At 39.0% G+C, this 18969-nt stretch overlaps 1 protein-coding gene across 1 annotated transcript in view; it reads right to left on the bottom strand.

Annotated features, from left to right (window-relative positions):
• Positions 1 to 18969, bottom strand: part of LOC102368073 (probable phospholipid-transporting ATPase IIB) — a 155029-nt gene that overhangs the window by 98589 nt on the left and 37471 nt on the right. The window contains exon 2 of the mRNA XM_025216373.1: positions 13009 to 13182. Within this exon, the coding sequence (XP_025072158.1) occupies positions 13009 to 13182 (174 nt within the window). The remainder of the gene's footprint in view (positions 1 to 13008; positions 13183 to 18969) is intronic.

The following is an 18969-nucleotide window of genomic DNA, read 5'->3' as shown; positions in this document are numbered from 1 at the left end:
TGGTTTACTTGCATACAATCCCCAAAATGCAGCCTGGCATTGGGAAAAGATAAGAAATTACAAGGCCCAGGTCAGCTGAAAAAGAGGTAAAGCTGGGTTTCAGCAGCATACTGATGCCCCCTCACTCCAAAGCTTCACATGATCTCATTCAGTAGCCTCATAAAAACATGAATGGGATGACAAGATGCACCTCTGCGGGGGAAGTCAAAGGAAAGATCTCAAGGTGATAGGCACATGCCCCTAACTATCACCTGCTAGGAAAGAGCAAAACCAATTTAGTGTCTCACAAATGCCCACCAGGAGGACATGTGAATGCTTTATCAGCACCTCATGATCACCTGTATGAAAGGCAGCTGAAAGATCTAGTAAGATCAGCAGGGGACAATGTCCCCTATTGATCTCCAAGCAGATAGTCAACTGAGGTCACTGAGTCTCTATGCTGTATCCAGGATGAAAACCAGACTGAATAGGGTCCAGAAATTCCATCACATTCAGATGCGACTGCACCTGACAAGCAACAGCCTGTTCACACTTTCTGCATCACTGGGTGACAAAAATTTAGCACAGAAGTAATCTACCACAGAAAAATACAAACCGATGAGTCTGCAGGTCAATACATTACATAGTTCTGATTTCGAAAGTATCTGGTAAGTAAATAAGATGCTAAAATGATCAATCTAGCAGAAATGAAAAAAAGCTTCGCTCTTAAACAAAGGAAAAAAACCCCAAACAAAACAGTTCTATTCTCTATTCCAGTGATCTTCAACCTCATTAGACTCAAAACACTCCTGAGAAAATGCCAGCTCTTGATTTTCACTCTAATTTTGACTATAGAACAATAAGAGCAATTTTTCTGTGGCAAGAGCAGAATGTTTTTAACACTATGGATTCTTATTAAAAATTCCTGGGTTAATTTTGTGAGTCATGTTTGCATAGCAAACAGTGCTAATGTTGTGTGGTACTCTGTGGAACCCTTGACAGGATCTCATAACATCTCAGGGTACAGTGGGACCCTGGCTGAGAATCACTTCTCTGTTCATTGCTTTGATCTTTCAGCCTCAACTAATATGGAAAGTTGAACCACTGTTCTTTGTATGGTATCCTCTGTAAAAAAGAAATGAGTATTTCCAAAGGAATCAAGTTAGAACATGGTCCCACACTTTATGATCTAGAATGCAGCAAAACAATTTTCAAAAGAACACTTTAAGGCAATAAATTTGCCCATGGAAAGACTATCAGGTGCTTCGGTAGAATGTAGATAGAAATTCTAAGGGCAAATCTGCACCTCCAGACCATGTTAGGAAGCACTGGAGTAAACCGTGCCGCACCTTCTCCACACCTGCTCTCTGTAGAATGCAATTTAATCTTCATAGTGTTGTGCTAGGCATGCTTCAGTAAGTTCTACCTCCTTTAGTGCTGCAAACCCCCAAATAATCTTCAGGCTTACCTTTACTTACTGGCCATAAAAACACCCTGTATTGTGTGAGATTCGTTTTTTAACTTAACCTATGCAAGAACAAATGACATGGCACAACCCCATTTCTAGATGCATACCTTCTTCAGACATTAAGGACTTTTTCCTGCTCTTAATATTTGCTTCAGACTAAAGCAACTTAAATTAGTCCCCTTTGAGCAACTGAGAAATGTAGCTCTTTGAAACTAATTGCATTATATGATATGAAAGAGAACAGCTATGCACAGCTACCATTATGACCATCAGCAAGGTAAACTCTGAAAAGCACAGATTCAGGAATGAAGTTTGTGTGTGGGAAACAATTGTGATACTTTAGATAACAGAGAGTGACCAACACAGAGATAAGCACATGTTAAGCCCCAAGATGCAAGGAAGTCTCAGATGATAGAAATAATTACGGATTTGGAAAATTCAACTTGAAATGTTTCTGGCACATAAATGAGTTTTTACTACTTTTGGACTCTGAAGTCAGTCAGTTCTTGTGCAATTTATAACCACTTCAGGAATCCCTGTTAGTTCATGAGTGGCCTTTAAGATGTCTATCTTCTCAACATAAGCCCTCACCAGTTTTGCAGTACATGAATTGAGATTGCTATGCCTATTAAAGACCATCATATATTTAAGGAAATTCATCACGTTTGTCAGAATACGACAACCAAAACATGACAAACATAACATGTCAAAATCCATGTTAAGTTCTAAAATCAATAATTTACAAAAACTGAAATACATTTGTGCATTAAATCTTATTACAATCTTCATAAGAAACTTTGAAGCAAAACATTTTCAGCATGTATTGAAAACATAAACACATCTTTTCTTTAGGGGTTAGCTATAAAATGTGTCAATTGACTAAAATTTGATTAATACATTTAAGAAAATGAAAACATGAAAAACAAACATGCCATAAGTACTCTGAATAGAAACAGAATGAGCATTCTGTTCTGTATAAAGGTAAATCCATGAAATACCCTTTTATTAACACAGTTCAAAACTAATAACATTACTTTATAATTTTAGAAGTGATTAGTGCGGCTTTAAAAAAAAACAGCAGCAATTGTTTGATATTAAAGTGTTCCTACTATTTCACATACAAAATGTATTTCTCCAAGTCAAAAGCTAAACTAAAAATCATACCCAACTCTACAAGCAAGTTTTTCCCTTTTTGTTACTTTCATCCTAAAAGCTTAACTGTCAGCAGCTTTCTCAAAACAGCATTTTCATCAAAATGGAAAGATAACATAAAAGCTCTGTATTGTCTGCAAGGGTCAGCTATTCCTTATTAGGTTTTAAGTAGCAGAAACTACTTCTGCAAAGAAAACATACTGTAATTATTGTACTCAACAGGTAGCTTCAGTAATCAGGCCAAAAGCAACACAGTAGTCATGTCATTCTTAAAAGATCAGCATTTTCCCATGCTTCTGCATAACAAATGCATTGCAGATTAATTGAAAGTGTACAGGCCATCTTAGAGCCCAAATTAATCCGAGCATTTGATATCCCCTTCACTTCATATGGAAATGCCATTCAATGGCACCATTTTCATAAGGACAAAGTGTTTTTTGATAACAAGTGGAATGTAAATCTCATGAGAAAGAAATCAATCCAGCCAAAAGAACTCCAGTGTATTGATCTATGTGCATTATAATTTCACAAGCTTGAAGAGAATTTGTAAGTTAAGGGGAAAATGAGTACAGCCACAAAACAGCTGCTATATCACAATTTTTTAAGTAGCATTATGAAAAGAAATAAGCCATTTCTCTAATAGAAGGGTAATGTTAGCCACCGTATAGCTAACAGGAAAATGCATAAAAATAATAATAAGGGGGGGGGGGGGGGAATTAAAAAAAAAAAAAAAAAAATCAAGTAGTGTGCTACAAGTGGGAGTCAAAAAAAAATTTAAACAGAGATGCTGTTTACATACATATTCTGTTATGGTCAGAGTACTTAGCAATAGCTATACTGTAGTTAAAGGTTGTTCCAAGGGTTTTCATTCCACCTGGGTTTTTCAATATATTTTTAGCTTTGTTAAAACCTTCCACATTTGTTTTCAAGATGAGAATTGTTTCTTTTCAGCATTAAAAAACAAAGCAACAAAAAAACCACATTTGAAAATATAAAAGCCTTTGTAATGCATAAAAAGCACAATACCGCACATCAAGGATTCAAAAAGTAAGACTGAGACCAACAAACTGAGGCTGGGTTCCAAAATTACAAGATTCTTAAAAAGATCAGTAATGTTTTTTGGTTGGTCTCGTGACTAATGTCCTCTACTAACCCTCAGTTTGAGACCATTACAGGATTGCCAATTCTTGCATACTGATAGAAAGCAAAGGAATTTGGGTCCCTTTTGCAGTCCTCCCTAGAGGAACTTAAATGAGGTCAGGGCCCTGGCATGCTAGGCTTCGAAACAGACACACACAATGAGAGAGCATCCCAGCACATGTCCCAGGCATCCCCATATACTTTGCACTTAATTGTAAAGCTTTGAAGAGCTCACAATTAAGTGCAAAGTATATGGGGAGTCTAACACTGAGACGTGACACAACCTCATCTTAGAGGAGTTGGCACACTTTTTTTTTTTTAAATAGGAACAATTTGCTATACCTGCCAAGTTGAGCTAGTTTCATATTATGCCTCCCATAAACACAAGCTTTGTATCTTTGAAAACGAGACTTACTTTCTGGGGAAAAAAAATCTGAGTTTCGACCCTTATGGAGCTTAAATAGGCAGGGTTTTCCACTCTTTGGGGACATAATCAACTACACATTGCTCTGCACATAAACTGCATTTCAAGACAGCCATACCCACTTCTTAAAAAGGACAGATCCCAGAAGCCAAATAAAACAGTATAACTAACCCCACTATAAGCTGTCAGTGCGAGCAGAGCTGTGCAGCAGCCCATCCATCCTTGTGTCTGGTAGCATACTGGGTATAGTGTACTCACTGGCAACTGTTGCAGCACTTCAAACATTAGAAGCCCATTCTAAGGAGCCTCCAAAACATTCACTTGATGAAGTAACAAAGCATTCCTGAATAAGGGTTGCTGAAAATAAAAAGTGCTGTTATCTAGCTTCTCGAATACTAAAGATGAACCAACGGTTCCTTGCTCAGCCTCCTGAGGATCATCTCCTACAGGGATAAAAAAGTAGGAGCTCCTCAGGCCTAATACCAGGGATACTCCACTCCAGGACTGGGGACAGACATTCAAAGAGTTGGAGCCTGAAATGATTCAATCTTTGCAGGTTAATCTAACCTGTGTAGATTGAACTGATTTGCACGTGAACAGACATTCCCTTTTGATTCCAGAAATGCAGGCACATGCCTGCAGTGGCTCAGGCTTGAAGCTGGGGGGGGAGGGGGGCGGGGAGCACGCATTAGAGCCAACCCTTCCTTCCCTTCAGGCTGGAGGGAAGCTGAACTGAAGTGGGTACAGCTAGGCCCCAACAGGCTGAATGCAACTGGGGAGGGGTTTAAACCCCCACCCTGGCCTGCAGGGATCTGCCTATTTTTATCCCCCTGCTCATGACTCAGCATGGTCCCGATCCCCCAGAGCCCGCTCCCAGCCAGTAGGTGATCCCGAACCCACTGTGCCTTCTCAGCCGCTGGGGCAGCCCAGGAGCAAAGGCCCGATTGGGGGAGGAAGGGGCTCAGGAGCAAAGTTCCATGAAGGAAAGAATATGGAACCCTCTACCCACTGGAGAGCAACACCCGGGATGGCCCTAGGCCCCACAGTGGCACATATGGCGCAGGCTCGGCCCCACAGCCCCGGGCCTTATCACCCGTGTCCCCTGGGCCGCCAGGCACTGAGCTGGGCATGCCCTGTTCACTATTCCCCTGTCCAGCGATGATGCAGCATGGCAGGGTGCTGGGGAACTCTGATTTAACTTGAACCAGGAAGGGGTCTGGGACAGAAGTTCCATAAACCGGCTTGATCCAAATCAGTTAAGTCTGATTATTACATTCAACCAGGTTTCATGTTTATCTTAAACTGGTTTCTGCCATTTTGAAACTGGTTTATGTGCACTGAGCTTTTGTTCTGTTACAGGTTTAACTCAGTTTCTGATCACTTAAACCAGTTTGTGTATAACTTCTGTCCATAGCCCAAGCAACTATCACACACTGGCCTGCAGATGACCCACGTGGAGTTCAGTTCTCCTGTCCATCTTGCTTGGATCTCTTACCATGGTCACAATCTGCAACGTGCTCCTACATATCCACCACCTGTCACAATCAAATCAGTACTAGCCTCTTTGCCAACAAAAGGTTATTTTCTCCAGCCCAGCTAAAATGGAAACTGCAGCTAACTAACTGCCAGCCTACTGACTAACCAGATTCCTGCTCAAATGCAGCCTCTGGCTCCCTCTAGGGCCTGGGTCTTACCCTTTTTCTTTTGTTTCACTAACAAAATGAAAATAGTTGATAGGCACTATTATGGAAATTTTCATTCAATGTGAACAAGATTCTACTGGCTTTACGCATAAATACATTTCACTGAGTGGAATTTGTTTGAGAGGCTCAGTTGAGGGAGGGAGCTAAGTAAAAAGGCACAGGACTGCAGAAACAGCATTTCCTTCCTCTTCTAATGTGCTACACAGAAAAGCTGCATTGAGATCAGACGGTATCTTCTATCAGGGATGATTTGGACCAGAAAAAAAAGTCTCTCTCACTCCAAAAGAAGATTTACCTGAATCAGGGAATCCCTTGCAGGATACACAGTCAAAATTAGCTTAGATCACTTATCTTTTCAATGCACAACTGTCCACATTATACATTAAGCACTATTTCTAAAAGACGGCTGAAAATAGATAAAACACAATTTTAAATGTTAAACCGAATTAAATCAAAACCAACATGTCTTCAAAGCAAGTGCTCTTTCCAAAAGCAGAGCTTTTTAAACACCACATATGTTACTACTCATGCTGTTAAAGAAAATTAATGTTTTATAGTGTTTCCTCATTCTCCCCCTACTTACAGAAATGGATAAAACATTTTCACTTAACATTTAAGGACTGTCCGTTTAAGAGACCAAAGCCGTACGTTTTCAACACCAAAACAAATGTCATATAAGCCTATATGCAACTAAAAATAATGTATTGGAATGTATGCTGCTACACAAGTACAGTGCAAATGGTAATTATTCATCATGGTTCAAAAGAATCCTCAGAAGTTAGCATGCTTATGGGCTCCAAACCTGTATATGCCAGGGCTACCCAGCTGGTGGCTACAAGCTATATGCAACCCCTGGGTTCTCACCTGCCTCCAGCTGCAGCAGCAGCCAGGGTTTGGGGGCCTCTCCTCTCTCCCTCAGTTTTTGCTGCCTGATCCAGCCCTAAAGAAGAATCTGCAGTGCCAGGTGAGCCAGTGGTCTGGAGCACCTGCGCAATACGGTGCCATGGGAAAGCCTGCAGGGAGCTGCAGGTGAGGAGGGGTGCTACCCCACATGGGGAGCAATGAATAGGGTGCCTGGCCCTGTATGCCTGGTGCAGAAGAGTGGAAGAACACCTGCACACTCACTCACCGTCACCCACAGTGAAGTGCAGTGGGGCAGCATCTGCCCACATGCATGCATGGCATCCAGCCTGAGGACCTGTAGCCCTCATTCACACAGCCCCCACTGGTGTGCCATGGGGTATTCAGTCCCCAGCTAAGAAGTTGGACAACTCTACTATATACCATTACAGGCATGTGCTCCTTCAGACATACATGTTTCGTGAATTAAACAGGACTCCATGAGAGCATAAGGCCTGTTAAAATCACCTAGTATACAAAAGCCTTGAACCTGCAAATAATTACAAATTTGAAGAGAACTTTTGAACTATATTGTTCCTTTATTTCTACGGCATACTTTCTTAGACTTCTTAGAAACCATGTTCAAATAATCCAAGTGCTGTTGATGTCACATGGACAATATCCCAAAAATCTAATTACACTATACCTGTATTTTATACATTTCATAGACATTAGGGCTGGAAGGGACCTCAGAAGATCGTTGAGTCCAGCCCCCTGCCCAAAGGGCAGGAAGTCAGCTGGGTTCATAGACCCCATACATACATTTTTATATATGTATGCATGCTCATGAACACACACACACACACACACACACACACACACACACACACACACACACTCCCTTTCTTTCTCTCTGCGTGCGTGCGTGCATATATAATATATATAGTATGACATGTCTCTTTTCTATATAGCTACGTATGATATACATCCTCTCTTTGTTCATTAACTTTGTTTTAGGACAGTAATTTCATTATTACCCGTATTAATTATCCTGTAGGTTTGGGGGGTTTTTTACGGCAGAAGTAATGGTGTCAAAAGTACATGAGTAAATGATTAATGTGCTTCTGCCAAGAATTTAACAGCAAAAATAATACAAATTATTTCAAATGAAGAACATATGAATACAACTCACCGTGCATAAACCAAAGGATAGAATTAAGGTAATTTTGTAAATGCTGTGGCATTTAGGCCTACAGGGGGTACTGGATGATCCTACAATTGTTAGAAAAGTCTTTCTAAAAACAGCATATCTTCCTGTGGTCATATCCTGAAATTTTCTCCTAAAAACAGAAGTTCAACCTCACTCCTACTGAAGTCAACAGAAAACCTTCCACTGATTTTCTACAGTTCCAGGATCAGATTATTATTATTATTCAAATAAATATTCAAGTATTGCCCAATAGTGGCACCTAGCAGCAAGCAACAGACATAAGTAGTAAACAATATTTGTGCCCTTTTATTCAAATCCTACAACAGCTTTAGTTGGGAAAAAAAAACAACTTTTAAAACCTGACAGGGGCAGGCCTAGTATGAGAGAGATGCAGGTACACGAAATTCCATTCAGATTTGATTGAGCACCCATTTCCCATCTGTGGTTTGTGCTGTACAGCTCAATTCTGGCAGTATGCCAAAAAGCTCAAACAGTCTATCCTTGGGCTAGAAATCCTTACAGCAAAAAGACTTCACAAAGCTGCTACTAATGTAATTACAGAGAGACCTGATTAGTGCATAAGTGTTACCATAATACAAATAAATAACTAATAACCAGGAGGCTCTTAGCTGCCAACCAAATCATTTAGTTTTCAAAGTTTTTATTAAACCAGTGCTTTATACTCCAGAAGCACTGGCAATACAAACTAGTTCTCCAGTATAGTAGACCAATCTGTTTTGCCACAGTGCCAAAGACCCAATGAGACCTTAAAAGAAGGATACTCATGCACAGATAAATACTCCATGGTAGCTGGTTAGCATAAGAGGAGTTAACGTGAGAGCCCTCTACTACTGCCAGTTAAAATAGCTAGGCCTATAAAATCTGTACTGCAAAAGCCGAAATATTCAAACACTGATGATATACAATTAAGGGTTATTACACCTGCACATGTATACATTTAAAATTTTTCCTTATCAACTCAGGAACCTGCATATTAGAAGTCTACATTAAAAAGTTCGACTTCATAATCTGAATGCTGAGAAGCAAGGAAATGCCAGAAACAAAATGATCCCACATGAATGCTCCATAAACTCACATTTGTGAATTTTTTTATTTATTATTTTATTTTTTACAGAAATGCACAGTACTTGAACAAAATAATCTGAATATTTAGCCTGCAGGTCATAACATTGCTCGTGGGTTACAGTAAATTATATTTATGCAGGCATATATTTCCTACTTTGACCTAAATTTCACTGTGTGACCAAACTTTACATTTTTATGAAATCATTATTCTGTAAGAGAGGTATCCTCTCTTACTCTCATATAGGGAGAAAAGTGCAAACCTTTCCTTCTTGTTCCAGACAGGAAATTATAGACAGGGATGAACACACAGTAAACTCATTTTACCTTAAAGCAACTGGAAGAAGATGGTACTTCAAATTTACTAAAGGCCAGTATGAATCATTAGCAGTTTTTAAAACTAGAAAGAATATGATAACCTAGCCTGACCTCAAGCAAAATACAGGTCACAGTATTTTATCAACTGATTCCTACAAGTGACGAGCTACAGCACCTTTTTTAAAAAGGAACTACAAAACATTAAGACAATACCACATTCTGTGCAAGTTATTCCAGTTATTAATCACCATCACTGTTAAAAATCTTTACTTGTTTTAACTCTGAATTTGTCTAGCTTCATATATCCAGCCATTGGATTCTATTTTGCCTGTCTGTTAAAAGAGCATGAGGTCTGTTAGGCTCAGCAGAAGACAGGTTTTCCAGAGCTTAAAGCACTTAAGCTGTAAGTAGATCTCACTCTTGTTCCAAAAGACAGCAAGTTGTCTCCTGACCCCACAGATATACAAGACCATTGTCCTGCTTCAAAACTGCCAAAGCCGGTGAGATAAAATGTGCTATAACTCTTTCCTCGGATATTACGGTGTGTACCTGTAAAGTTATCCTGGGTCATTTGCAACCAAGCTATCCAGGAAGTGTACTCTGGCAGGCCAGCTATTGGAAGGGCAACAATGTAACTTGGAAGGGCTACTTGTGTAAATGACTGTTTTGCTTCAGGTTTTGATCCGAGTTAACATACCCAGGACACTCAGGACCAGGTCAAATGCAACATCTCTTTACAGACTTCTTTTATCTCTTTCTGAACCACTTTCAACCTATCACTATCCTTTTCCAAGCATTAACATGGGAGCTGAACAGTATTTCAGTGATGTTCTTGCTAATGACTTGTGCAGTGGTAACATACCTCAAATTCTAGTGACGTGTATCCTACTTACATGCATACCGGATAACAACATAACTCACTTCACTGCATAATATATTACTAGTCCCAATTTGCTGTCTATTGTTTACCGTATAGCCAACTCCAGTTATCTGCAATTGGATAAATAAGTGCAGAGTATCTTTCACTGCGTACTTTTTTTACTTCATTGTGCTCTGGTTCAGAAATTAGCAATCTACAGTCCTTGAAACTGATGGACCCGACCAATGTCAGCCTGGGGAAATGGGCAGCGCACAGCTACACTGAGCTACCTGTCCCCTCTTCCGCTTTCCCTTGCTCTATCAGTGACAAGGCTAAGTGCTTGTGACTTGAACTCTTGGCAAAACAGTAGCAGAGTGCCAGGCACAAGCTCCAGCCTGCAGAAGCAAAATGTCCTACTCTAGTTAAACTGCTTGTTTTCTATCTATGGGGACTTCTTACCATCTTTACTTTTCCCCAGGGCTGAGGAAGGGTGTGTGTGTCCAAAAGCTTGCAGAAAAAGATATTTTTTTGCAATTTCTTAGTTGGTCTAATAAATGGTATCATCTCTGAACCAAGAGTTCTAGAGTTTTGCATTTCTAGTAAATATATCTGTCTACTCTGTAACTAACTGTACCCCCCTATACCAGAAAGAGTGAAGGGAAAGCAGCCCTCAAAAGGCTACCTTTAGAAAATTGGAAAATAACAGGAGCTAGACAGTTTCATGGCAGTTCTCCCCTTTTTCAAAATTCTAATCATTAGCCCCCAAAGTGGGTATTGCAACCCTCGAAAATGAGGGGACCTTGTCAGTTTCAGGAATGTGGATACTGACATGCCAGCAATGACATGACAGTGCGGTGTACTTATTAAGCATTGATTACATTACATTGAGATAAATGCACAGCCTTTTTTCAGTCCTGAGGCTGTATTCCAGCAGAGCATATAATGTACAGAATACTCTACTTAGAACTCTTTCATTTGCTCCTAACCAATGATACACATTGAGTGTTCATGTTTATTTGGGTTTCCAGTCCTCAGATAAGCCAAAACTATCCAAAATTCTTTATCCAGTAAGTGTACCAGTTTTTCCTCCATTTAACACCCTGTAGTGATTTGGTATGATGCTAATTTTTTTTAGATCAAATTTTTCTGATACCAAGTGTTACATCAGTGCAAATATACTTCCCACCCACTCTTGCAATCTCATCAGAAACAATACTAAGTTTGCCTAAGAAGGCTAGCTTTCCAGAAAACCAAGCTGACCAGCATTAGATATAACACAATTATGCGATTCCTTAATGTCTGTACCTTGTACCAGCACCAGCACCATGGTTTTGCCCACAATCAGATGTCAGACTAACCAGTCTTTGAATACACAAGTCATCATGCTAACCATATTTTTTAAAATGACATAATAGCTTTTCTCCAGTTTTCTGCAACATCCCCCATTTTTTGTGATTTGTATAATATCAGTATCAAAGGTTAAGGGTTCAATTGGCTCTCCTTAAGACTTTTAGGCACAGTTACCCAGCCGATTTAAAAATCAATTTTATATACAAGATACAGGAATATCTGAACTAAAAAAATCCCAGTACCCTACCACCTGAGAAATCAGATGCGTCACTTGGGTGTGGCTGAGGCAGCCCCTCCGTTCTTATCTTTCTCTACTACCTCTAAAATAATATATTTAATTCCTCAGATGGTAGGGAAAAGAAGACATACTATTATTTCAACTCTGCAGTTATTCCCTAATTGTAAAGGCAATGAATTGGTCAACAAAGCAATAAATGAAACCAAAACTAGATTAATTACTTATTTAATAGCATGCTCTCCTCTTGTTCTTTTCCCTCTGAAATACACAGTAACTAAACAGGCTGAATTTTCAATGTTTATAAAATAAAATCAGGTCAAGTACATAAGGAAAGACATTTGCATGTTGAATCTGATGGTTTATTATATTTAGAATATTAAATAATGTTGCCTTACGGGAGATATCATTAACCAAAACTTTAACAAAAAAAAAAGTAAATCCTTAGTAGAAAAAAAAGGTAACAATTCCCAAATGAATACACCAGTAATTGTCTAATGGGTCTCTGCTAAAATTAAGCACAAAATAGTTCAGCACAAGAGGTTTATAAATGTGAGCAGAGTTACAAGAGCCAATTCTAACTTTTATTCACTGCAGACCCATCAGTTATGTGTATTTTTTAACCTTTAAAGTTGAAATGTTAACTTATCACCAGTTAATGAATTTGCTTTTTCCTTTCACCAACATCCATCAAAATCTAAGTATTGCCTCTGTTAATGAACTAGAATTACCATTTTCAGAGCTACCAGTGAAAGTATCATCACTTTCTTCTCTGACTGAATAAACTAGAAGCAAGAGCCAGAACTGAGTATTGCCAATTATGGACTTCAGGCCAGTAAATTTGGGAGTTAATATGTTTCAAGAGAAACCACTGCTTGTCCTTATTGCCCCCCCGCCCTCCTCTCCCCACCCACTGGCAGGCTGATTTATGCAAAAGGATAATGCTCATTTGAATGTTATAATACAGGGCTGTCCAAGTGGCAGCCCACAAGGGGTTAATGTGTGCTCTCCCCCTCCTGCCCAGGCTCTCACCTGGCCTTTATTTCCCCACACTGCTCTGGCTGCAATAGCACCTGAAGTCTTCAGGCTCCTTCCTCCAACTGCTGCTTCTTACCCTTGCCTTAGGGGCAGACCAGCACAGGGAGCTGAGACATTAGAGACATTTATATCAGAGTAAAAACAGAACTTTATATTTAAACATGGTATAATTTGGTCCAAGAGATAAAAAGCAACAGCATGCAACAAACCTGGTGCAAAGGAATTTCCATCCACCACAGATAAACCATTCTAAGCCTCTCTTTCTCTGAGAAACTCTGGCTCGTGGTAAAGTATGATAGTCACTTTCATCATTTTCAAATCCTTCTTCTGACATCATTAATGGCATTTCATCCAAATGGGAGGACTCATCTTCCACCTGGTACCTGGTATAGTTAAATAAAAACAAATGACATAATAGTAGAAGTGTATTGATAGTATAACAAGGTGATAAGTTTCAGATTTCACAAGGAATTCCATATTAAAAATTGTTTCAATATAAACACATGATGTATTTTTGTTGCAAACACACAAACAACTTGTATCATTTCAGTCTGAGTAAAGACAAATAATACAACCTTCATATTTAGAGTGGCACACCATGTAGTCTGCAAGTAACTACTGAACCTGTATTCCAGGGGTGGCCAACCTTCAGCACAGGGACTACAAGGTGGCATGGGCAGCCACTGCATGTTGCACATGGCAGACAGGGAAGGGGGACAAGCAGCATAATGGCAAATAAGGCATGAAAAAAGCAAAACAGCAAATTGGGCAGGGAACATAGGAAAGGAAGCAGAAAGCAGAGCAGCAACTCAGACAGGGAGCAGAAAACAGAGAAGCAGCACAGGTGGAAAAAGAGGATCAGAGTGGCACTTGGGGCAGATGTAGGGCTAAAGTGCTGCACATGCCAAAAAGCTTGACCCCAAATGTTCTATTCCTCATCTGATAAAGCAACTAGTATGTTTGAAGCTCCAAACTACACTTTATCTCAGGCAAAAGGCTATATCCAACTTCACCCTTTCAAAGGCCCCTTTGAAAATTCTCTAGATTATGCATTTTTAATGTTCAGCAAAATTATGCAAAATTTCGAGGCAAATAGTGGAGTTAAGTCACATGTCTGTATGAAGAGCAAGCCACACATCTATCTGTAAGGCTATAAGATAGAGCTTCATTAGTCACTTTCCAGCTAAACACATACTATTCTACTATCTCAAGTTTTTTAAGCACTTGTGCTGACCTCCAACTTACTCCTTTGCTATCACCTTTTAAGTCTTAAAGCATTTCATGGAAAAGTAAGTTTATTACAACTCTTGTAAAGCGACAGTCAGCAAGTTACAAAAAACACCCCTCTGCAAACTACCAAAGGTACACTAGGAAAGCCATTCTAGTCACAGCTAGAAACGTTCAACATTGCAAAATATTAAAAGCATAACACCGATGCCTAACCTTGACATTGATATCAAAAAGGTTTTTGCACTTTAAAAGGAAACCTGAAAAAATAATAAGTAAACATTCTCTCTCCAATTTCCTTTGGCTAAAAAAAAACCCAGAGTGGCTAACAAATCCCAAATTTCAACATATAACTCACAATCTTTGCTGACTAATCCCTTTTTTCAAGGTTGGTTTGACAAATGCGGTATTCAAAGATAATCTTTTAAAGTACATTGATACAAGCAATTCTAACCAAGAGTATTACGAACCTCCAACATACATGTTGGGAAGAATACAGTATAAAAGGCAAAAATACTATGAATACAATGTGCAGCAGAGATTGGATGCAGGAATGTTTACCATGAAAAAGTAGGATGTTATAATCAATTGAAACATTTGAAGAAGAACCAACAAGAACTACATTTCATACTATACTTGGATTTCTTTGACAAAAATAGTCATGCAATGGAGCAGCCTCAGAATATAGCACTCAGACATATAATTTTGACACTACATCACACAGTAAACCCTAACCATATGCTAGGGAGTGTTTTTCTGCACCTGCTTTGAAGCATTTGTCACTAGTTACTGTCAAAGTACCAGTTACTTGACTTGACTTACCACTGGTCTGAACCTGATGTTAATTCCTAAATGGAAATAAAAAGGATGTGTGTGTGAAGTCAGATTAATTTTAGTACCTTAAACTTAATCTATCTGAAATAATGCAGAACACTAGCCCTCTTCAGGGAATATGTCAATATCATATTTAAAACTAGCAATTTTTCCCATTTCTGTTCCATCCAGTTTCTCAGAAATGTATGCTTTCATAACAACATGTGCAAACATCTTATATGAATGTTCCTCAAATTTTATGAAAACATTAGAAGGAAAAAAAGCTAAGAGAAGGGTGGAACAGCTCAAAAAAGACTTTTAATAAAGGGTATAAAAACATGTAAAAAATATTGGGTTTTTTAAAGAAAGATTTTTTTTCCAGTTCAGATTATTTAAAGAACCCAATTTCATCTCTAAAAAACAGACATGTAATACATTTAACAAAATCATGATATACAACTACAATCTTACTGGAGACAAATTCAACAGATATTTTTTCTCCCAAGAGTTGCATCTAACTTTTGTTGGCTTAAAAATACAATTGCTAACTAATGAAATACACTATCAATAATCTATGGATGTATTCTTTTTTAAGTACTTACTTTAAAAAATAATATATATTCTCTTCTTATGTTACAAACATTTAGAGTTTTAATAAATTTGGATTATCTTCTACTTACTCTATTTTGGAATGTTAAAATAAATTATATAGTAATATAACTAGCTTATGAAAGTATGAAACTGTCCATTTAAGCTCTGGGGTTCAGTAAAATAACTAATCATACTTAATCTACTTAATTTACATTTCATAGCTTTATAATACCTCTTGTTTAAACATGACAACTATTACATTATCAAGAAGATTTTCTTTTATTACAGAATTTCTCTTTTACAATGCATTTGTTCTACCATTATATCATCCAGATAAATCATAATTATTTATTTGGTTACATTATCATAGTATCAACAGCAACATGTCACAATCTCCAAAAACACTTTTTTGTCCATATAGAGTCAAAAAGAAGGGAAAGTCAACTTGTGAAAAGAATACAGTATATCTTATTCAGAATGAGAACTGTTTTATATATGAAGAAACATCAAAGAAAACAGTGTGAGAATCTTCCTTGAAAGAATAATTTAAGTTTAAACACAGGAGTATTCTGGGAAACAATCCAATTTTGACGTGGAGGGTGGAGGAAGAAAGATTTTTTACTTTTTAATTGTTTATTACAAAAATATTAAAAACAAAAAGGTAAAAAGTGCAATAATGAATAGCCCTCCCAAATGCTAAGCATGAAACACTTGTCAGCAACAAAAATACAAGATCAAAGATTGAAACCCCCTCCCTGACCACTTTCATTGGGTGACACATTTAGGACTAGCTGTCCATCTTCCACCTTACAGAGTGCTGCCTCGATGGTCCAATGCAACACAAACTGATCCACATTTTGTTGTAAGATCAAATGTACAACTAAAACGTGACACCTGCCTGGACCAAAAAGCAGCAAAGTTGGAGGGTATCATTGGAAACAACCCCTGCCAGCCAGTTACTGTGATTTTTTAGGGTCACCATCTTGGCCTGGTCCAGCACGAAACTGACCACAGATCACACTCCTTTCAGCTCCTTGATATGGGATAGAGAAAATGTACATAGCCTCAGAGAAGTGCAAGTCCAAGTGCCAAAGAGGGCACCAAGACAGCAAAGAGTAGCTGCAGCTGAGGGTAGCCCAAGAAGGCATGGACAAGAGTCTCCATTCACCTCCTCCTTGCAGGAAGGACAAACCGCCAATGCTGCCAAGTCTAGGTGGTGGACAAAGGTGCTCATGGCCAGGGATCCATGCAGCAGCTACCACTGGAGGTCACCAATTCTCTTGGCAATGCATCCTTGTATGGGATGTGCCAGGCTGGGTGGGATTACTCTGGTGTTGCTGCCACTAGGCACTGCCTCTAAGTCATGTCAAGGCAGGCAAAGAGGATATGGCACACTGACTGTCCGTATGTACAGTGTCTGCCCAGACAGGATCTCAAAGCATATCCCACTACTGTTCTCCCTGGACACAGAGAGGAACAACAGGGTATCAGGCTTGTCACACACTGATGTCCGTAAGTGAAGAAATAGGCAGTGCTGAAAGATAAAGTGTGTGGGGAGGGGAGGGGAGGGGAGTTTGTCTACTGAGCCACCATTGGGGAGGACTCATCATTTGCAGAGGTGGTCCACTATGGCAAGCAAGTGCATCTGTGGGGAGGGCAAATTTAGTTTCAGCCAAGCGGCACGAATCAAAGCAGATAGAGTGCAGGCCTGGTCGGTCAGCCAGGGCGTTCTCCAAGAGCCAGGTAGACTTTATGCTTTTAAGCTTATGGTGTACAACTGGACAAGAGAAGTGATGAGGCTTGCAGGGGCTCAGCTTGGTGCTCCCTCTATAAGAATGAAAGTCTTTTTAAATGTTTATTATACAAATATACAGGGTGGCCCTCCCAGGGGGTGAGCATGAAGCACTTGTCAGCAACAGAAAACCCCATATCTCCAGAGATTGAAAACCTCTCCCCCATGCCCCCCATAGGGTTACACATGTAGGACCAAATGTTTTCCACCTTGCAGAGCACCCCCTTGATGGCCCAATGCAACACAAACTGGTCCATGTTTTGTTGCAAGATGGAGAGAGAGAGAGACAAGCACAGCTAAAACTCAAAACTACTATTGTAAACATGATAACATTTAGAGAATGAATGGATGTCTTAATCATAATCATTTTATGAAAGTTTTATGCCATCATATTGTAAATAAATATTTTCCTCAATCACTTTCTATCTAGTTTTGCACTTAAAATTAGGCAGCTTCACTGAGTACTGAAGATAATGAATATAAGCATCATCATGTTTAGTAACCTTGACTTCAAAATGCAGCCTCTGAACTGGCAAGCAATTTATTCTATTGCAAAAGCAATTTTCCTATTGTGTCAGAAAATTTTACTTCAGTATTTAAAAACAATAAGATAATGAATAATGGATTTTTCATAGCCAAGATGAAGACAAAAATCTCTATTTCTTTGTTACCTAGCCATCTCGCATACTTAATTGCCTGAAGTGCTGATTTTCCTTGAGTGACAAACCAATTAAGTATAATCCTAGAAACTTTTATTAAAATAGGGGAGCACTGAAAGCAACATGAACAAAGAAACAAGAATGGAAGACATCAAAACTCACAGCACGGATGCTACTAAATCAGGTATGAAGACAAGTATCTTGACAAAAATATGGCTTCCTAAGGAAAAAGAACATTAATATTAAACAACTCTCAACAAAACCTAACTACTGTAAGGAATATTATTTAAATAGATTTAAGTAAAAGGAAACTGAGTACAATACTTTTAAATTAACTTTTGATATAAACATCTGCTGTGAAAATTATACCTCTGTTTCTTTGCATCACCTGTATCTATATCATTCCAAATTTGATGGCTTTTACTGTGTTTTTAGCAAATCTCTAGCTTTTACTTAGTAACATTTCACTGTTGAAATCTTGTCTACATAATAAAATTCCAGACCTGTTATTCATGTAACAATTTCACAGAATTATATTAAGAAAATGTAGGGGCTGTATGTACTGCAATCATCAAAATGACTACAGTGTAGTGTAGAGGTACACAAGCTGGCTTCTCGCTTAGCTAACTTGGATACCAACAGCAGTCAATCTGTGGCAGCACAGAGCCCATGCTGAGCTCCATTCTGTCACAGGTCGACTACTTCTTGAGGTATAGCAGCACAGCTCCTTGCCCAGGCCAGCTGCGCAGCACTCAAGGCATTGTGGCAATGGCTGCTTTTGTGCTCCCAACAAAGGTGGTGGCCAGGGTTGTCCTGGTCATCCCCATTCAGTTACACTACTGCTGTTATTGGTAGCCAAGCTAACCAGTTTAAAGCTAGCTTGGGTATGTCAAGTTACTACAACCCCAGTCATAAATTTCATAGATTTCTAGGGTCGGAAGGGACCTATTAGACCATTAAGTTCGCCCCCCTGCTTTGGGCAGGAAAGAGCGCTGGGGTCAAGTAACCCCAGACAGGTGTTTATCTAATCTCCTTTAGAACACTTCTGTGACTATGAGCTAGATCAGGGGTTTTCAATGTTTTAAAAT

Source organism: Alligator sinensis, unplaced genomic scaffold (assembly GCF_000455745.1).
Source record: "Alligator sinensis unplaced genomic scaffold, ASM45574v1 scaffold1325_1, whole genome shotgun sequence".
Taxonomy (NCBI): domain Eukaryota; kingdom Metazoa; phylum Chordata; order Crocodylia; family Alligatoridae; genus Alligator; species Alligator sinensis.
The sequence above is the reverse complement of the archived record's forward strand: the minus strand, read 5'-3'. Positions and strand labels throughout refer to the sequence as shown.